At 46.0% G+C, this 18811-nt stretch overlaps 1 protein-coding gene across 1 annotated transcript in view; it reads left to right on the forward strand.

The window, feature by feature from the left end:
* The first annotated feature begins 10816 nt into the window (after positions 1 to 10816).
* Positions 10817 to 18811, forward strand: part of TICRR (TOPBP1 interacting checkpoint and replication regulator) — a 41902-nt gene continuing 33907 nt past the window's right edge. The window contains exon 1 of the mRNA XM_055556801.1: positions 10817 to 11620. Within this exon, the coding sequence (XP_055412776.1) occupies positions 10958 to 11620 (663 nt within the window). The 5' untranslated portion in view covers positions 10817 to 10957. The remainder of the gene's footprint in view (positions 11621 to 18811) is intronic.

Here is an 18811-nt window from a genome sequence, read left to right on the forward strand (position 1 = left end):
TCAACTGAGCAGTCACCCAATCTAGTAGTGAAGCCAGCAGGCCAGGGAGCAGGATGGTGCCCCAGTGACCTGTGGTTTTCAGCATGTAAGTCTTGTACATCGTTTGTTAAATTTATCCTTGAGTATTTTCTGTTTTGTTGTTGCTGTAAATTGGATTGCTTTTTCAATTATCTACTGCTAAAAAATATGGAGGGGCTTCCCTGCTGGCTCAACAGTAAAGAATCTGCCTGCCAATGCAGGAGAAGCAGGTTTGATCCCTGGGTCAGGAAGATGCCCTGGTGTAGGAAATGGCAACTCACTCCATTATTCTTGCCTGAAAAGTCCCATGGACAGAGGAGCCTGGGAGGTTACAGCCCGTGGGGTTGCAAAGAGTTGGATGCAACTGAGTGATGAAAACAACAAAAAATATGGATTGCTTCCAAATTTGCATGTCATCCTTCTACAAGGATGAGGTTAATCTTCTGTATTGTTATAGTTTTGGTATTGAGTAAGTGAGTGGGTGAAGTTGCTTAGTCATGTCCAACTATTTGTGACCCCATGGACTGTAACCTACCAGGCTCTTCTACCCATGAAATTTTCCAGGCAAGAGTACTGGAGTGCATTGCCATTTCCTTCTCCAGGGGATCTTCTCCACCCAGGGATTGAACCTGGGTCTCCTGCATTGCAAGCAGATGCTTTACCATCTGAGCCACCAGGAAAGCCCATGTTTTGGTATTAGGTTGACCAAAAAGTCATTTCTGTAACATCTTATGGAAAAATCTGAATGACCATTTGGCCAACCCAATACATGGGCTGTCAAAGTGATGTTTTATGTGTTTTAAGTAAAAACATAATAAGATCCACACTTGTGAATTTTTAAGTAAAACTCCAGGCAGGTAAGTCCCTTCTTTCCTGAGGCCTCCTGTGCTCCTGCTGCTACTGCTAAGTCGCTTCAGTCATGTCCGACTCTGTGCGACCCCATAGACCGCAGCCCACCAGGCTCCCCCATCCCTGGAATTCTCCAGGCAAGAGTACCGGAGTGGGTTGCCATTGCCTTCTCCGTCCTGTGCTCCTAGGACACGGCAATAGACAGCTACCTGGGGCATACGGAATCTCAGCTGAGAGAGTGTACCTTCTGCTGTATCATTATCTGGCTCTTTCAGCTTAAACGCAGCCTGTGTTCCCCACTGCAAACTTCACACTCACACCAGCTGAGATTCTGTAAAATGGTTCAGCAGTCCTCAAGCAGGCTATAGAAATGCCAGGGCCTGTCTCATTGGCTCAGCTCTCACATTCACCTCCAAATATTACTGGAAAGGAGAGAGACAATCCCATCTCAAGGATCTAAGGACAGCCAAAATGAGTGAGAAGGGAGGCACCTCTGTCAGGTTTTTAAGAATCCATTTCTAGGGACTTCCCTGGCAGTCCACTGGTTAAGAATCTGCCTGCCAATGTAGGGGACATGGGTTCGATAACTGACCTGGGAAGATCACACATGCCGTGGGGCAACTAAGCCCGTGCGTCACAACTACTGAGCTCACGTGCCCCAACTACTGAAGCCCACGTGCCCTAGAACCCGTGCTCCCCAACAAGAGAAGCCACTGCAATGAGAAGCCTGAGCACAACTGGAGAGCAGCCTCTGATCTTGGCAAATAGAGGAAGCCTGTGCGCAGCAACAAAGACCCAGCACAGTCGAAACTAAATAAATAAATAAATAAAAATTAAGAGAAAAAAGAATCCCTTTCTAAACTCATGGGCAGGTCATTTTGAGGCTTGTGGGAAAGACAATGCCTTTCCTGGAACCTGCAGGTGCTTCTGGAAACCTCTCTTCAACCTCAGATGAGACTGGTGCTTTCTGATCTGACGAGCTTTCTAAACTAAACACAGTTTCACCTCCTGTTGTTGTTGCTTAACTGTAATAAGGGCTTTCCTGGTGGCTCAGATGGTATAGAATCTGCCTGCAATGCAGGAGACCTGGGTTGGATCCCTGGGTCAGGAAGATCCCCTGGAGAAAGGAATGGCTACCCACTCCAGTATTCTTGCCTGGAGTAAAATACATACAACATAAAATCTACTATGTTAACCATTTAAAAGGGTAGTTCAGTAGTATTAAGTACATTCACTTGGCTGTACAACCATCACCACCATCCATCCCCAGAATGATTTCATCATCCCAAATCAGTTTCCTCTTATTAAAATATTTTTATTTGATCTTAGGTTTTACCTATTTGAATATTTACTTATTTAAAAATGAATTAGGGACTTCCCTGGAGTCTTCCAGTGGTTAAGACTCCACACTTCCAATGCAGGGGGAACAGGTTCGAACCCTGGTTGGGGAACTAAGATCCCATATTAAAAAAAAAAAGAATGAACTAAAAGCAGGCTCCCCAGCCCTTCACTCGCAAATGACCTGGTAGCCCCGAGAGGTGTGACAGAAATCTCTCCCCTTGTGGCTGCTATTAGCTGGTTCAGGCCTCGCTGGCTTAGCCCAGCTTGGGGCTGTGAAACTGCCTCTTGATTAGCTCCAGCCCTCCCCTCTGCTCTGGCCATGGCTCTATCAGAGAGGCAGTCCTGCCCAGCCCGTAAACTGTCTGGGGTTTGCGCTACTTCTACCTTTCCATCCCAGACCTCACGGCTTCCCTGAGCCTCTACAAGGCTCTCCAAGAGTTGTTGTTGTTGTTTAGTCACTAAGTCATGTCTGACTCTTTTGAGATCCCACAGTCTGTAGCCCACCAGGCTCCTCTGTCCATGGGATTTCCCAGGCAAGAATACTGGAGTGGGTTGCAATTTCCTGCTCCAGGGGATCTTCCCAACCCAAGGATTGAACCCACGTCTCCTGCATTGCAAGTGGGTTCTTTACCGCTGAGCCACCTGGGAAGCCCGCCTCCAAGAGCAGGGAGGGGAACGTGTGCTCCTTCCTCAGAAGCCAGGCTATCTGGCCTTGGGCGACCCTGAGGCTGATGGCTGGTCGTCAGGGTGAGGCCTGCCAGGGTCTGGGAGCAGTGTAACTGGCTTCCAAGAAGGAGTTCGATCTTAGGAGTTTCCACTTTGCTCAGTGGCTCCAGAGGCCCCTCATTCGTTCAGTCCCGTCTCTTGACAGTTTCCTTGAGGTGCCTGGGCTGCCTCCCCCAGGGACCTTCCTTTTGTCCTTGGGTTCTCATGAAAGTGAATGACCCAGTGTTCCAGGCCATTTCCATAGGACTTGAGGGGAAGGGTTTCTGGGCTCTGTGTGGTCCTGATAAGGCAGGCCTGGACAGGCTTCACTAGCTTCAGTCACAGCTTGGCTCACTTTGCCAGAAAAGGGAGGGCCAGTCCCACAGGGCACTGGGGTTATACCGACCCTCAGACAGGGTTTGCCCAGGGACCATGGCTGGGTAGGAGTCGGGGTGGGGGTAGGGCAAAGTGGTAGGGGTCCCAGGCCTCAGGTTGGCCAGGGTCATAGAGGATGAGACAGAGGTGGGGGCAAGCCCCACCCAGCCTTGTTGTTGTTCAGCCTGTAAGTTGTGACTTACAGACGCTGCGACTCCATGGACTGCAGCACACCAGGCTCCTCTCCTTCACCATCTCCCAGAGTTTGCTCAAACTCACGTTCATTGAGTCAATGATGCCATCCAGCCATCTCATCTTCTGTCGCCCCCTTCTCCTCCGGCCATCCATCTTTCCCAGCATCAGGGCCTTTCTTTCCCACCCAGTCTTACCCCTCCACTTCTGCACCCCACACCACCCTCCTCCATGTCTCTAAACCGCATCACTGCCCCTCCAGTAAGTGGAGGGACCAGTCAATCAGCTGTGTGCTGTCCAGCAACTTATTTAAGCTTTCTAAGCTGTATTAAAAAAAGTGGGGGTGGGGCGGATTCTAGAAAACACTTACCCAGAGGATTTTTGGAAGGTTAAATAGAAATGCTCCTCGTATAATACCAGACACTCAGAGAGTGTGCAATACACATCACTTTCCTCTCTGCTTTCTTCTCTGTAACAGTTTTGTGCCCATTGCTTTGCTCTATCAGGGAAGCTAGGCAAGCTGGCAGTTCCCAGCAGGAGTGGGGAAGCCACTGTTTTCTCTTTGTGCCCAGAAATACTGCTACCACTGGATGGCTTCCCCCACCAGGTAACACTGGCGTATTGAGACCACAGGCAGAATGGATGGATGGACAAATGCTGCTGTGGAGGAGAAACAATGTCCCCAAAGACCTGCCCTTTACCCAGACCCACCAAGGACACCTATTCTTCATGTCACTGCCAGTAAAAATTTCCAACCTGCAACCTCAATCCAGTTCAGTTAGAATCTGTGGGGGTGTGGCCAGCTTTGGGTATTGTTTAAAAGTCCCCAGGTGCTTCTAATGTATAACCAGGGTTAAGAACTACTGGTCTAGTCCAACCTCCCCATTGCAGAGATAAAAACACATAAGGGGGAGAAAAAAGTCATCTCAGAAAAGTTAAAAGTAATAAAATATTTAAAGGGACAGGCAGAATTTAGTATAAAGTAGGACCCCAAAAATCGAGCACATTTGTGCTTAGTCGTGTCTGACTCTTTGCGACCCCATGAACATCAGGCTTCTCTGTCCACAGAATAATTCCAGGCAAGAATACTGGAGTGGGTTGCCATCTCCCCCTCCAGGGAATCTTCCTTACCCAGGGACTGAAACTTCGTCTCTTGCAGCGGGTTTTTTTTTTTTTTTTCCCCACTACTAGTGCCACTTGGGAAGCCCACCCCAAAGAGGGAACCAATTATTATTTCATTATTTCTATTATTGCTCTAGATACAGCTGGCATCAGGGAAAAATGACTTGCAAAATCACACAGGCCCTCATGCTTAGAAGGGGCCTGTGTTGGTTTAATGCTCTGTTGTTGCTGTTTCAAATTTTTAAAGTTTTTTTTTAATAAAGGAGTCCCACAATTTTGCACTTTGCACTGACCCTGGCCCAAGATCATACAGCTCTTAAAAGCAGAGTGGATTATCACCCCATTAAAGAAAGAGGAGGAACACACTTGAAGCAAAGAGGCTTGTTGGTGTGGGGCTGGTCTGGGTCCACTGCCCAGGGAGGTTCCTTCTCTTGTTCATTCCATCACAGGGAGGACGCTAGCCTTGCCTCTCTTGGAGGAAGTAGGGTAAGAGCTTCAGAACTTCCTCTTACTAGCTGTGAGAGGCCCTCTGAGCCTCAGTTTCTTCATCTATAAAAGGGAGGGAATGCCTGTGAAATATTGTGAGGCATATCCCTCTAGATGCATGACTGTCCCTCTCCGTTCAGTCGCTCAGTCGTGCACGACTCTTTGTGACGCCATGGACTACAGCACGCCAGGCTTCCCTGTCCATTACCAATTCCCGGAGCTTACTCATGTTCTTCAAGTCGGTGATGCCATCCAAACATCTCATACTCTGTCATCCCCTTCTCCTGCCTTCAATCATTCCTAGCATCGGGGGCTTTTCCAATGAGTCAGTTCTTCAAATCAGGTGGCCAAAGTATTGGAGTTTCAGTTTCAACATCAGTCTTTTCAATGAATATTCAGGACTGATTTCCTTTAGGATTGACTGGTTGGATCTCCTTGCAGTCCAAGGGACTCTCAAGACTCTTCTCTAACACCACAGTTTAAAAGCATCAATTCTTCAGAGCTCAACTTTCTTTATAGTCCAACTCTCACATCCATACATGACTACTGGAAAAACTACAGCCTTGACTAGACGGACCTTTGTTGGCAAAGTAAGGTCTCTGCTTTTTAATATGCTGTCTAGGTTGGGCATAGCTTTTCTTCCAAGGAGTAAGCGTCTTTTAATTTCATGGCTGCAGTCACCATCTGCAGTGATTTTGGAGCCCAAGAAAATAAATTCTGTCTCTGTTTCCATTGTTTCCCCACTTGCCATGAAATGATGGGACCAGATGCCATGATCTTAGCTTTTTGAATGTTGAGTTTTAAGCCAGCTTTTTCACTCTCCTTTTTTACTTTTATCAAGAGGCTCTTTAGTTCCTCTTCACTTTCTGTCAACTCTAGATGCTGGAAATATATAACTCCCCACCATGTGCTCCTCGTGCAGCCTTGTCAGATCCTTTTCTTTCCCCCTGCGAGGCCCAAGCACATTAAGGGCCCAGACTTCAGCTTTTCTCACACAAACTAAGACAGAAGCAATCGGGGGAAAGTTTTCATTCTGGAGCAGGGGTGTAGGCGGCAGAGTCCTTAAGGAAGTGTTGCTGCTACTGCCCTCTGGTGGTAATATATCTGTATATGCACAAATTCGTAACATCCTTTGGGGAAATACAAAGATGCTTGATAACATACTGCTGCTGCTGCTAAGTCGCTTCAGTCGTGTCCGACTCTGTGCGAACCCACAGACGGCAGCCCACCAGGCTCCTCCGTCCCTGGGATTCTCCAGGCAAGAACACTGGAGTGGGTTGCCATTTCCTTCTCCAATGCATGAAAGTGAAAAGTGAAAGTGAAGTCGCTCAGGTGTGCCTGAATCTTAGCGACCCCATGGACCGCAGCCCACCAGGCTCCTCCGTCCACGATTCCATTAAAAAAAAAATTGATGTTGATGTTTGGTAGAAACAAACACAATACTATAAAGCAATAATCCATTAAAAATAAATAAAAAATAAAAGGGAATAGCACAGTAAAAAAATAACTGATTGCTACTCTTCTAGACACTAGGGATGCAAAGACAAATAAAACACAGTTCTTGCCCTCACCGTAGATGTGAAACAAACTCTGAAAAAGATAGCTTAAATACGGTACAACAGGGCTTCCCTGGTGGCTCAGCGGTAAAGAATCTGCCTGCGATGTGGGAGGCCTGGAGTCAATCCCTGGGTCGGGATGATCCCCTGAAGAAGGGAACAGCAAGCCACTCCAGTTTTCTTGCCTGGAGAATTCCATGGATAGAGGACCCCAGCTGGCTACAGTCCATGGGGTCAAAAGGAGTCAGACACAACTGACAGACTAACACTTTCACTTTTCAAATACAGTGCAATGTGATGTTTTTAAAAAAAAACAATGACTCCTGACTTCTGGTTCCAGACAAAATGGAGTAGACATATTTATTCCTAGTCTTCTGACTAGTAAAAGCTAAAGTTCCCCTGGACATTCTATATAAACAAACATAAGAATATCCTGAGAGTTTGCAAGAAGAGGCAGACTGGCCAGACCTCTTGAGACCCAAGAAATGACATAGCAGTGTGTACTCTGGGTTTCCTTTATGCCTTTCATATCGAACTAGGTACTGGAGAAGTGGCAATCTAATAAAGGATGCAGGCAAAAAAACCCAACAAAACAACAGCAACAAAACCTGCTCTCTCTAGTCAAAAGAACAGGAAAGGGGCAGGCTAGTAAGAGAGAAAACTTTTAGGCAATAATAAATCACTTCTGTCTGGCCAGAATTTAAAAAAAAAAAACAACAAAAAACAAAGCGATGGCTTAGCCCTGTAGGGAGTCTACAATTTCAGACTTGGACATCATGGGGTGGCCCCCTCCCTGGTCAGAGTGGCATCAGAGAAGGCCAAGTGGGGAGCTGGAATTTTTTTTTTAAGAGTATGAGAGGATGTTTCTTTCTTTATTTCCTTAGGGCTGCGCTGGGTCTTTGCTGCTGCACTCAGGCTTTCTCTCGCTGCAGCAAGTGGGGGCTACTCTGTATTTGTGGTGCTCAGGCTTCCCACTGTGATGCACTCTCTAAATATGTGGGCTTCTCTTGCTGCCACATTGTCTTACTATAGAGAGAGGTTGTTTCCTTCCAGTCTAGGTAGATATTCAACGCATGTATTAAATTCTTCCTGCTTTAAATACCTAGCATGCTTTCTGAGTCCTGCACTGAACCCTCAGCCCTTCTTTTTCCAGGCTTCCCAGGTAACCTTCATCACCTGGATTTTAACCCCTTACAGCTCCGTATTTCCCCTAAGACCCCATCTCCCACCCTTCCTTGACCCCCTGTAGCGTTTGCTATCTTCACCTTCCTGCTCTTTTGGAAACCCGGCTAACGCCTGCTGATACTACTTCCAATGTAGTTTCTCCAAGTATGGGCCCTTTTCCCTCTCACACCACTCATTCCACCTGGCCTGCAGGTGGGGGGAAGCTGTCCTTTTCCCTTCTCCATAAAACCCCAGGTTTTCTGACGTTAAACCATACCCTATCTCCTTGTCACCGTCATCTGTAGATCCTTACCTCGTTCACTGAGCATTTGGGCCACAGGCTCTGTCTCTCTCTACCACTGCCCGTCATCATTCTTGCTAACTTCAGCATCTGTGAAAATGATCCATCCAACATAGACCTCTCAGTCGGTCTTCCCAAGTTCCCCAGGCTCCCTTGCAGCTAGAGGTAGTGCTGTGGGACCCACTGAGATTGAAGTCACAATCTGATGGTGGGATGGAGTCTGTGAAAGCTTTGCTTTCTTGCCTTGGGATCTGCTCTCTTCTTCTGACCTTGAATACAAATGGGGTATATTGGCCAACCCAATAAAAGAGTAGAAGACAGGGAGAGAAAGAGAAACAAATAAATAAAGAAAGAAACTTTAAGGGAGATTGTTGAATGCAGCGGGGAGAAGAAATGCAGAGTAGCCAGATCCCTGTCATTGTTCTAAATGAAGACCTAACTGATCAACTTTACTCTTAAAAGTATTCTATAATAAGCCCCTCCTTATGAAGCTGATTTTTCAATCTAGGTTGTAAGCATTGTACCCTGGGAACCTGCTTTTTGGAATCTGAATTTGATCCCATTTGTGATTCTGCTGTGTATAAAATCATGGAGACTCTTCAATTGCTCTGAGCTTCAGTTTCCTCTATTTGTCAAAGCAAGAGTCTAATAATAATTCTTTAGAAATTAGCTTGGTGAATAGGGAGCAAAATCCTGTCCTAGGACATTTACACCTGCTCTTGAAACCCTCTGCTCCCAGATGTTCACAGGGCCTCTCTCCCTTTGTGTTCAAGTGGCTTCCCTGACTGCCCTATTTGAAACTGCATACTCCTACCTACTCTATGTTACTTTTACCACCTAATTCTACTCCAAAGCTTTTATCATCACCTAATATCGGACACGACTGAAGCGACTTAGCAGCAGCAGCAGCAGCAACATATATGTTACTTCCTTCTTTGGCTCTCCCTACTGGAATGTAAGCTTCTCAGGGCAAGGACAGTTAGCTCTTTTGTTCCCTGTAATGATTATTTATTGAATGAATGATGAACAGGTGTGCGTGTTTTTAGTGAGCAAGATCCTCTGGAGAAGCATTTGGCTACCCACTCCAGTATTCTTGCCTGGAGAATTCCATGGACAGAGGAGCCTGACAGTCTACAGTCCATCGGGTCCCAAAGAGTCAGACAGGACTGACTGACTTTCACTTGACACATTAACACTAAAAAATGTTTGTTGCTTTGACAGTCGATGGATCAGGAAATGTCAGGGAATAAATCTACAAAGCATCATTGGTGGTCTTTCTTGAGACAATTGGCTCAGAGAATCTCAGGATTGGAAGAATATTTAAGGTAGCCCAGTTCCAGCTAGAAAGTTTAGATTCTCCTCTGCTGTTAGAACCAATAATAGGAATCTCTAGGATCTAGAGCCACAACTTTTTCTACAATTGAGGATTCTTCTATTTGCAACAGAAGGATCCTTTTCATCAAGAATATTCTCCCTGAGAAGGGACATATGTATACCTATGGCCGATTCATGTTGATGTATGGCAGAAACCAACACAGTATTGTGAAGCAATTATCCTTCAATTTAAAATAAATATATTAAAAAAAATTTTTTCCTCGAATGTAAAGGCAAAATAAAAAAAATATAGAACTGTAGAACACTTGGAAAATGCAACAAAAAAAATCCAAAACAAACCTTTAAAACCATCACCATCTTATTACCAGATACACTTAAATTTTCCCTACACAGTATTAACAGTTTAAAAATATATATGCAGGTAGACAGAAAATTTTGGGATCTCATTGCATGTGTGGTTTTGCGGTCTTTTTTTCCATTTAACATTACGCATAAAAACATTAAAATTTGCATGATGTTCCCCCTTGGAAGTGTACCATAACTTATTTAATCATTCTCAAGCTGTTTCCTTTTTTTTCCTCAAGTTAAACTTTTATCCCAATCTTCAATTACCTTCTTCAACGGAAACGCCTAGAAACTAGGGCAAAGAGACTGAACTTATAATTTCTAATATTTTTTTCTTAAATTAGAGAAAGCTTGTCTTCGTCTTCAGATCCCACTCCATAGAAAGTTTAGGGTGGCTTACAAATCAGTTCAATTCAAACTACCCCAAATTCTCTTCCCCTACTATTTTCAAGGTCTTAGTAAATACCTCCCGCACAAGTACTGCTGCTGCTGCTAAGTCGCTTCAGTCATGTCCGACTCTGTGCGACCCCATAGACGGCAGCCCACCAGGCTCCCCCGTCCCTGGGATTCTCCAGGCAAGAACACTGGAGTGGGTTGCCATTTCCTTCTCCAATGCATGAAAATGAAACGTGAAAGGGAAGTCGCTCAGTCGTATCCGACTCTTAGCGACCCCATGGACTTCAGCCTACCAGGCTCCTCCATCCATGGGATTTTCCAGGCAAGAGTACTGGAGAGGGGTGCCATCGCATTCTCCGCCCGCACAAGCACAGTCCTCCAGAAAACGGAAACCTAAATACACAGGCCGCAGGCACCACCTCTTTAAATTTTAAAACGGAGGCTCAGGCCAATGAACTTTAAGTTTTTCCCGGAACAAACCGTCCCGCCCACAGTCCCGCCCCCCACCAAGAAAGCCGAGGTCTTCTCCATCGCTCTTCCAATCAACGCCAAGGATGAAGGTTACTCACGTAACTTACGTAAGGCAAGCGACCAATTGGAGCTGAGTTTGGGGAGTTAGCTCCACCAATGCCAGCGGCCCTTGGAGAGCGCGGGAGCTTTTCGACCAGAGTCCCTGAGAAAAGCGGAGGATGGCGCTGGTTCCCTGAAGCAAGGGTCTAGGAGAAAGCGGCGCAGGTCCGGTCTCGAACCCTGAGGCAGTAGGGCGGGAGACATGGCCTGCTGCCACAACGTAATGCTGCTGCTGGACACCGCGGGAGGCGTCGCTGGTGAGACCCTGGTCCGGCGAGCTGCCCTGCGCCTTCTCACTTACCTGAGTTGCCGGTTCGGCCTGGCCAGGGTCCGCTGGGCCTTCAGATTGTTTGACTCTCAGGGGGCGCGGAGCCGGCCTTCCCGCGTCTCTGACTTCCGAGAGCTGGGGGTCCGCTCCTGGGAGGACTTTGAGGAGGAGCTGGAGGCCCGGCTCGGGGATGGCGCCCAGGGCACCCACCTGCCTGGCCCGGCGCCCAGGGCCAGCCACACTCACAGCGCGCTCATGGAGACGCTGCTAGACTATCAGTGGGACCGGCCCGAGATCACGTCGCCCACCAAGCCGATTCTGCTTAATAGCGGGAGAAGACTGCTGGACGTGGAGGGCGAGGCCAGGGAGGCCGAGTCTGCGCTCGGGGGCTTTGTGAACGCCGTCTTCCTCCTGGCCCCCTGTCCGCATTCGCAGAGGGAGCTGCTGCAGTTCGTGTCCGGTTCCGAGGCCCAGGCCCAGCGCCTGCCGCCTACTCCTAAGCAGGTGATGGAGAAATTGCTGCCCAGGAAAGTCCAGGAAGTCATGAGAACCCGAAAAATCACCCTCTACTGGGTGGATACCACCGAATGGCCAAAGGTAAGATTAAACGTTGAACTGGTTCTAGAGAACCAGAACTTGGCAAGTGTCTGCCGAGCAGCCCCTGGACCCAGGAGACTAACATGACCAACAGGTGTCCCTTCCGAAGGAAAGTCCTGGAGTCACAACACATCCCTACAGTCATCACACCGGGATAGGTAGGCCCTGAATACCTACTGAGTCAACTCATTTGAGGACCTTCACTGTTTAGGTCCTATCTGTCTTTCCAGACTTCATTTTTTTCTACACATGACTCATGTTCCAGCCTGTCTGAAACATAATCTAGTTGCCCAACAGATCTTCACAGCTTGTTCTGTCTTAGTCACTTGAAATGCCACTGCTCTTTTGTGCCAGTTTAAAGACCCAGGTTCCATCCCTGGGTCAGGAAGATCCCCTGGAGAAGGAAATAGTAACCCACTTCAGTATTTTTGCCTGGAGAATTCGATGGACAGAGGAGCCTGGTGGGCTACTGTCTGCTGCTGCTGCGTCGCTTCAGTTGTGTCCTACTCTGTGCGACCCCATAGACGGAAGCCCACTAGGCTCCCCCGTCCCTGGGATTCTCCAGGCAAGAACACTGGAGTGGGTTGCCATTTCCTTCTCCAGTGCATGAGAGTGAAAAGTGAAAGTGAAGTCGCTCGGTCGTGTCTGACTCTTAGCGACCCAATGGACTGCAGCCCTGGACCAGGCTCCTCCATCCATGGGATTTTCCAGGCAAGAGTACTGGAGTGGGGTGCCATTGCCTACTGTCTATGGGGTGTCAAAAAGTTGGACACGACTGAGTGACTAACAGTTTCAGTTTTTCATTTTTTAGGGCCTTTGCCACATGGCAGCTTACTCAATCTCAACTTCTGAACTGCCAAACACTTTTGTGGCACTTACCCTTTCTCCATTATACGTTCCAGGTGTGCAGTCACCCGCCTTCCATCAAGTTTAAAAATAACCTCAGAGGCAGCCACACATATCTCTCTTGTCTCCTGTGTTAGGGGTGTTCAGGAAATATTTGTTGGCCAAATGAACAAATTCTTACCTACTTACAGTCCTAAATGGCTAATTTGAATTTTTGGTGAGGCAGTGGATCTCCTGCTGTAGTTAAGTGCTGTGATAAGTATATATTTATATGTCCATCATTTTCTTCCGATCACTTCACGTTGTCAATTAATAATTTGATTTGAGGAGTCACTACATTGTGTACCCACTACATTGTTTTAGCTGCTGGGCAGGTGGTGGTCAGCCAGGTGGAGTTTACCTTCTGGGGGAAGAAATATTACACAGGGAAGGTTAACAAATGAGCAAGTGAGTGAGAGGATTTCAAATTATGCTCGAGAATAAAGCTGAGTAAGAGGCTGAGGGTGGGGCAGAGGAGGTAGAAGCTGGAGGCAGTGGTACATAGGTTAGTAGTCAGGGAAGACCTTTTTGAACAGAGAATGGAATGGTGAAGGAGGAGGAATGTGATGTTGGGAACAAACATTCCTGGCAAAGAGAACATTCCAGTGTAAAGATCTGAGTGGAAAACGAGCCTCTTTTGTTTTAGAAACTGGGTATGCCGAAACCTGGTAGGCAAGGGGCAAGCACCAGAGTAGAGGAAGTTAGAAGGTAGCAGAGGCCTCTCTGTAGGGCCAAGGTAATAAATTCAGATTTTGTTCTGATTGGGAAAGTGGCTTAACCAGATGAAAGATGTGATTGCATCTATTGGAAACATGTCACTGAGGTAGAAGTGCAAGGCTGCAAATGGGAAATGAGGAGATACTTAAGACAAATAATGATATAGTGGGTTAAAATTTACGAATTACTTTTACATATAAAGCCAAAGAAAGATGTAGCAAATGCCAAATAAGCCAGCAGTGGCTTGTCAAAGAAAAGAAAAAGGCAAAAGTGTTTAAGGGGATGGTAAACATTGATGGAGAAGATGGAATCCTAAAAGTGTTTGTGAAGACAGCGAATTAGGTGTTGGACACAGTACACAATGCATTAGAGCTCGATTTGGGATAATTGATACTCAATCACATCAGAGAATCTGTATTCTGAAATTGTGTTATATCAGATGTTGGCTAGAAAGAAGTCTTAGCAGAAAGGGCTTGAAGATTCTTTTTCTTTTTTCAGAATGATCTTAAAATAAGTAGGTTGACAGTGTCTATTTAAATATTTTCCCAGGTTTCACATCCCATCACCTGCAGAGGTGGATCTTCTCTGAGCCTTCTTCCATTTGTTATGTTGTTTCCTGTGAGAAAAAGCCCATCAAACAAACTTAAGCTTTTCTGGAATTTTTTTTCTAGTGTAGATCTAATTTTTCGTATTCAGAAGCCTCTGCTTCGCCATACTGCAGAGGTGAAAGGGAGACTTGCATTCTGTCCTTGGGGAGCTCTCACAATGAGAGTAGAAAGAAGAGACATTCCAGGGCCTGCCTTGTGGAGTTTACAGTCTGGGAAGTAGAACTGGGAGAAACAGACTCAGGGAGAAGGGAATCCAAGCACATAGAACTCTTGCAAAGACATCAGTTAGAAGGGAGCGTGAGAGGCTCTTCTCACATTTTCAACCTTATGCTTCTGATTTACTCAGTGCATACCATGCTGGACACTGGAGCCTGGCGGGCTACAGTCCATAGGGTCAGAAGAGTCATATACAACTCAGTGGCTAAACCATACCACCACCATATGCTGATATGCTGAATACTGAGTGCACCATTTGGGAACCAGACAGATGTAGTCCCTGCTGTCTTGGACCTTATAGTCTTGTGCACATTTATAAATTCCTAAGTTTGAAACTGCCACTAGGACTTGTCTATTACTTAGTCCATAATATGCATAAAAATAAAAACATTGCTATATTCTATATATATACTGGTGGGGTTTTTTTAGTCACGTACATCAGTTCAGTCACTCACTCGTGTCTGACTCTTTGCGACCCCATGAATTGCAGCACGCCAGGCCTCCCTGTCCATCACCAACTCCCGGAGTTCACTCAAACTCAACGTCCATCGAGTCGGTGATGCCATCCAGGCATCTCATCCTCTGTCATCCCCTTCTCCTCCTGCCCTCAAGCCCTCCCAGCATCAGGGTCTTTTCCAATAAGTCAGCTCTTCGCATGAGGTGGCCAAAGTATTGGAGTTTCAGCACCAGCATCAGTCCTTCCAATGAACACCCAGGACTGATCTCCTCTAGAATGGACTGGTTGGATCTCCTTGCAGTCCAAGGGACTCTCAAGAGTCTTCTCCAACACCACAGTTCAAAAGCATCAATTCTTCTGTGCTCAGCTTTCTTCACAGTCTAACTCTCACATCCATACATGACCACTGGAAAAACCATAGCCTTGACTAGATGGACCTTTGTTGGCAAAGTAATGTCTCTGCTTTTGAGTATGCTGTCTAGGTTGGTCATAACTTTCCTTCCAAGGAGTAAGTGTCTTTTAATTTCATGGCTGCAGTCACCGTCTGCAGTGATTTTGGAGCCCCCCAAAATAAAGGCTGACACTGTTTCCACTGTTTATCCTGTTTCCCCATCTATATGCCATGGAGTGATGGGACCAGATGCCATGATCTTAGTTTTCTGAATGTTGAGCTTTAAGCCAACTTTTTCACTCTCCTCTTTTACTTTCATCATTCAGGTATGACCTAAATCAAATCCCTTATGATTATATGGTGGAAGTGAGAAATAGACTTAAGGGACTAGATCTGATAGAGTGCCTGATGAACTATGGACGGAGGTTTGTGACATTGTACAGGAGACAGGGATCAAGACCATCCCCATGGAAAAGAAATGCAAAAAAGCAAAATGGCTGTGTGAGGAGGCCTTACAAATAGCTATGAAAAGAAGAGAAGCGAAAAGCAAAGGAGAAAAGAAAAAGATATTCCCATTTGAATGCAGAGTTCCAAAGAATAGCAAGAAGAGATAAGAAAACCTTCCTCAGTGATCAATGCAAAGAAATAGAGGAAAACAACAGAATGGGAGAGACAATAGGTCTCCTCAAGAAAATTAGAGATACCAAGGGAACATTTCATGCAAAGATGGGCTCGATAAAGGATAGAAATGGTACGAACGTAACAGAAGCAGAAGATATTAAGAAGAGGTGGCAAGAATACACAGAAGAACTGTACAAAAAAGATCTTCACGACCCAGATAATCACGATGCTGTGATCACTCACCTAGTGCCAGACATCCTGGAATGTGAAGCCAAATGGGCCTTAGAAAGCATCACTATGAGCAAAGCTAGTGGAGGTGATGGAATTCCAGTTGAGCTATTTCAAATCCTGAAAGATGATACTGTGAAAGTGCTGCACTCAATATGCCAGCAAATGTGGAAAACTCAGCAGTGGCCACAGGACTGGAAAAGGTCAGTTTTCATTCCAGTCCCAAAGAAAGGCAATGCCAAAGAATGCTCAAACTATCGCACAATTGCACTCATCTCACATGCTAGTAAAGTAATGCTCAAACTTCTCCAAGCCAGGCTTCAGCAATGCATGAACCGTGAACTTCCTGATGTTCAAGCTGGTTTTAGAAAAGGCAGAGGAACCAGAGATCAAATTGCCAACATCCGCTGGATCATGGAAAAAGCAAGAGAGTTCCAGAAAAACATCTATTTTTGTTTTATTGACTATGCTAAAGCCTTTGACTGGATCACAATAAACTGTGGAAAATTTTGAAAGAGATAGGCATACCAGACCACCTGACCTGCCTCTTGAGAAACCTATATGCAGGTCAGGAAGCACCAGTTAGAGCTGGACATGGAACAACAGACTGGTTCCAAATAGAAAAGGAGTACGTCAAGGCTGTATATTGTCACCCTGCTTATTTAACTTACATGCGGAGTACATCATGAGAAACGCTGGGCTGGAAGAAGCACAAACTGGAATCAAGATTGCTGGGAGAAATCTCAATAACCTCAGATATGCAGATGACACCACCCTTATGGCAGAAAGTGAAGAGGAACTAAAAAGCCTCTTGATGAAAGTCATGTACATTTATGTGTATATTTTTAGTATTTCTCTATTTATTTGACTGCTCATGGTCTTAGTTGTGACATGCAAACTCTTAGCTGTGGCCTGTGGGATCTAGTTCCCTGACCAAGGATCAAACCTAGGCTCCCTGCTCTTGAAGTGTGGAGTCTTACCCACTGTACCATTAGGGAAGGCCCCATGTACATATATTTTTAACCAAAGCTAATGTCCTTCTCAGCTCCTTTTTAAAGTTTTACTTACTAAGAAAGTTTTCATTTGCTAAGAAAAAAATTTTTTTTCCTGATCTTCTGGCTGAAACAGTTTCAACACATTTTTTGTTTCCCTTTGGCAGAAAATCCTAATCAGAATCTATGATACCTGAATTGGCTTACCACTCTCCGCCTTAGCCAGTGAGCAAGGGTGTGGCTGCCTTGGTGGTAACATTAAATAACAATTGATTAGTCTATGGCAGCGTTTTCCAAAGTGACAGGCACAACCAGAGCAAAACATTTGCAGTACATTGCTTATCTTCACTGTACATGATGTGTTCTGTTGTGCTCTGATTATTTTCTTTCATGGCTTTTTTCCTTTAACTACTGTTCCTAAACCGTTCAATCCATTCATCCAAGTCCATCAGGGCCATGACCCCTACGTTAAGAGCGCTGTCAGGAGAGTCCTGGGTTCTTAAGACTGGAGTGTCGTTGCCTTGCTGTGAACCTGGGCACCCTTATGCCCCTCTTTGAACTTTGATATAATGGAAAATGTGGAGATGACCTGGAAGGCCCTTCTGGTTTTAATTTTTCACATTCACATAGCAATTTATGGTTTACAGTTGTTAGCTCATCTGTGAAGTAGGCAAACCAGCATGATCAATGTATTCTAGGGGAGGTGTTCCTTTATGTAACAATGTGTGCTAAGTCGTGTCTGACTCTTTGTGACCCCATGAACTGTAGCCTGCCAGCCTCCTCTGTCCATGGGATTCTCTAGGCAAGAATACTGGAGTGGGTTGCCATTTCCTCCTCCCGGGGATCTTCCTGACCCAGGGATTGAACCTGCATCTCCTGCATTGGCAGTCAGCGGATTCTTGCCGCCTGGGAAACCCCATAGTGCCTGAATATTGTACAGTATATTGTGGTTCTGAGTTAAATTTTACATGTTATTGCTGTTTTACTCACCCCACGCTTGGCTTTAAGATCAACAAAGATGTTTTGCTAATTCATGGTTATATCGACTTGGGTCCTTGGACTCTGTAATCAACAGAAATTGGTGAGAGGCCAGATGAAAAATTCAGTCTAGGTTTTGCTGGGACTTGTACTGCTCAAGGGAGCAAGAACAAGAAACAGGTGCCCTTAGGAGACAGGCAGGGATCTGGTTTCTTACATGGGGTGCCATGGAGCAGATGGGTGGGTTGGGTGAAGGTATAGCTTGGGTGGACTGTCCCCCCACCCCCCCCCCAGGTGGTGCTGTGTACGGGATCATGCTCAGTACCCTGCTTTTGCTCTCAACACCTCAGAAATGGCAGTTGATCTGTGGCCTTTTTGTATCGTATTGTTCAGAGTTGCCCTGGCTGCATACAGCTCCTTTTAGTCCCTCATAATTTCTCTGAATTCATCTGTCCAGGTGCACTCACTCCAATAAAGGGTCCCAGGTCCTAGCCGGGCTCAGTGGCACGTATGGTGGCTCAATAAAAGTTTGTTAAAAGAAAGTTGGATGAAGAGTCAGCTATGTGTGATGGAGTAAGGAATGCTTTTACGGGGACAGCGGGGTTTGAGCTAGATAGTGAAGTATAATGAGCATCCAGTTGGTGAAAATGGAAGGGGAAGACACAGCAAACAGAACCAGCGAAAACATGGAAATGTTATAAAATATGGCATGTTCAGGAAACAGCAAATGGTTCAGTGTGCCTGGGACGTAGGGACGAGTGAGGGAAGGATAGTGTCTTTGCAAAGGTTGTTTAGAGCTGGGTTTAAAGGGCTCTATCACCATTACCGTGGGGCAATGGGAAGCCTGTATGAGTCTTCACAGAAGTAGCATGATCGAGTATGTAGTTTTTAGAATACTTCTTAAAGGAGGAAAGATTGGAGGCAGAGTACAGACTCTGTAGGCTACAGTAAGAGTCCCAGGCTTAAGTGAAAACACTGAAGATAGGACTGAGAAGACCTGTTTGTTCTCCACGCAGATCTGTGGGTGGTAACCCTCTAAGGGAGATGCTCCTGCCTCACTCTGGTGACACTTGGCTGTGGTTGTGTGGTGGAGAACAT

The sequence above is a fragment of the Bubalus kerabau genome, chromosome 19, assembly GCF_029407905.1.
Source record: "Bubalus kerabau isolate K-KA32 ecotype Philippines breed swamp buffalo chromosome 19, PCC_UOA_SB_1v2, whole genome shotgun sequence".
Taxonomy (NCBI): Eukaryota; Metazoa; Chordata; class Mammalia; order Artiodactyla; family Bovidae; genus Bubalus; species Bubalus kerabau.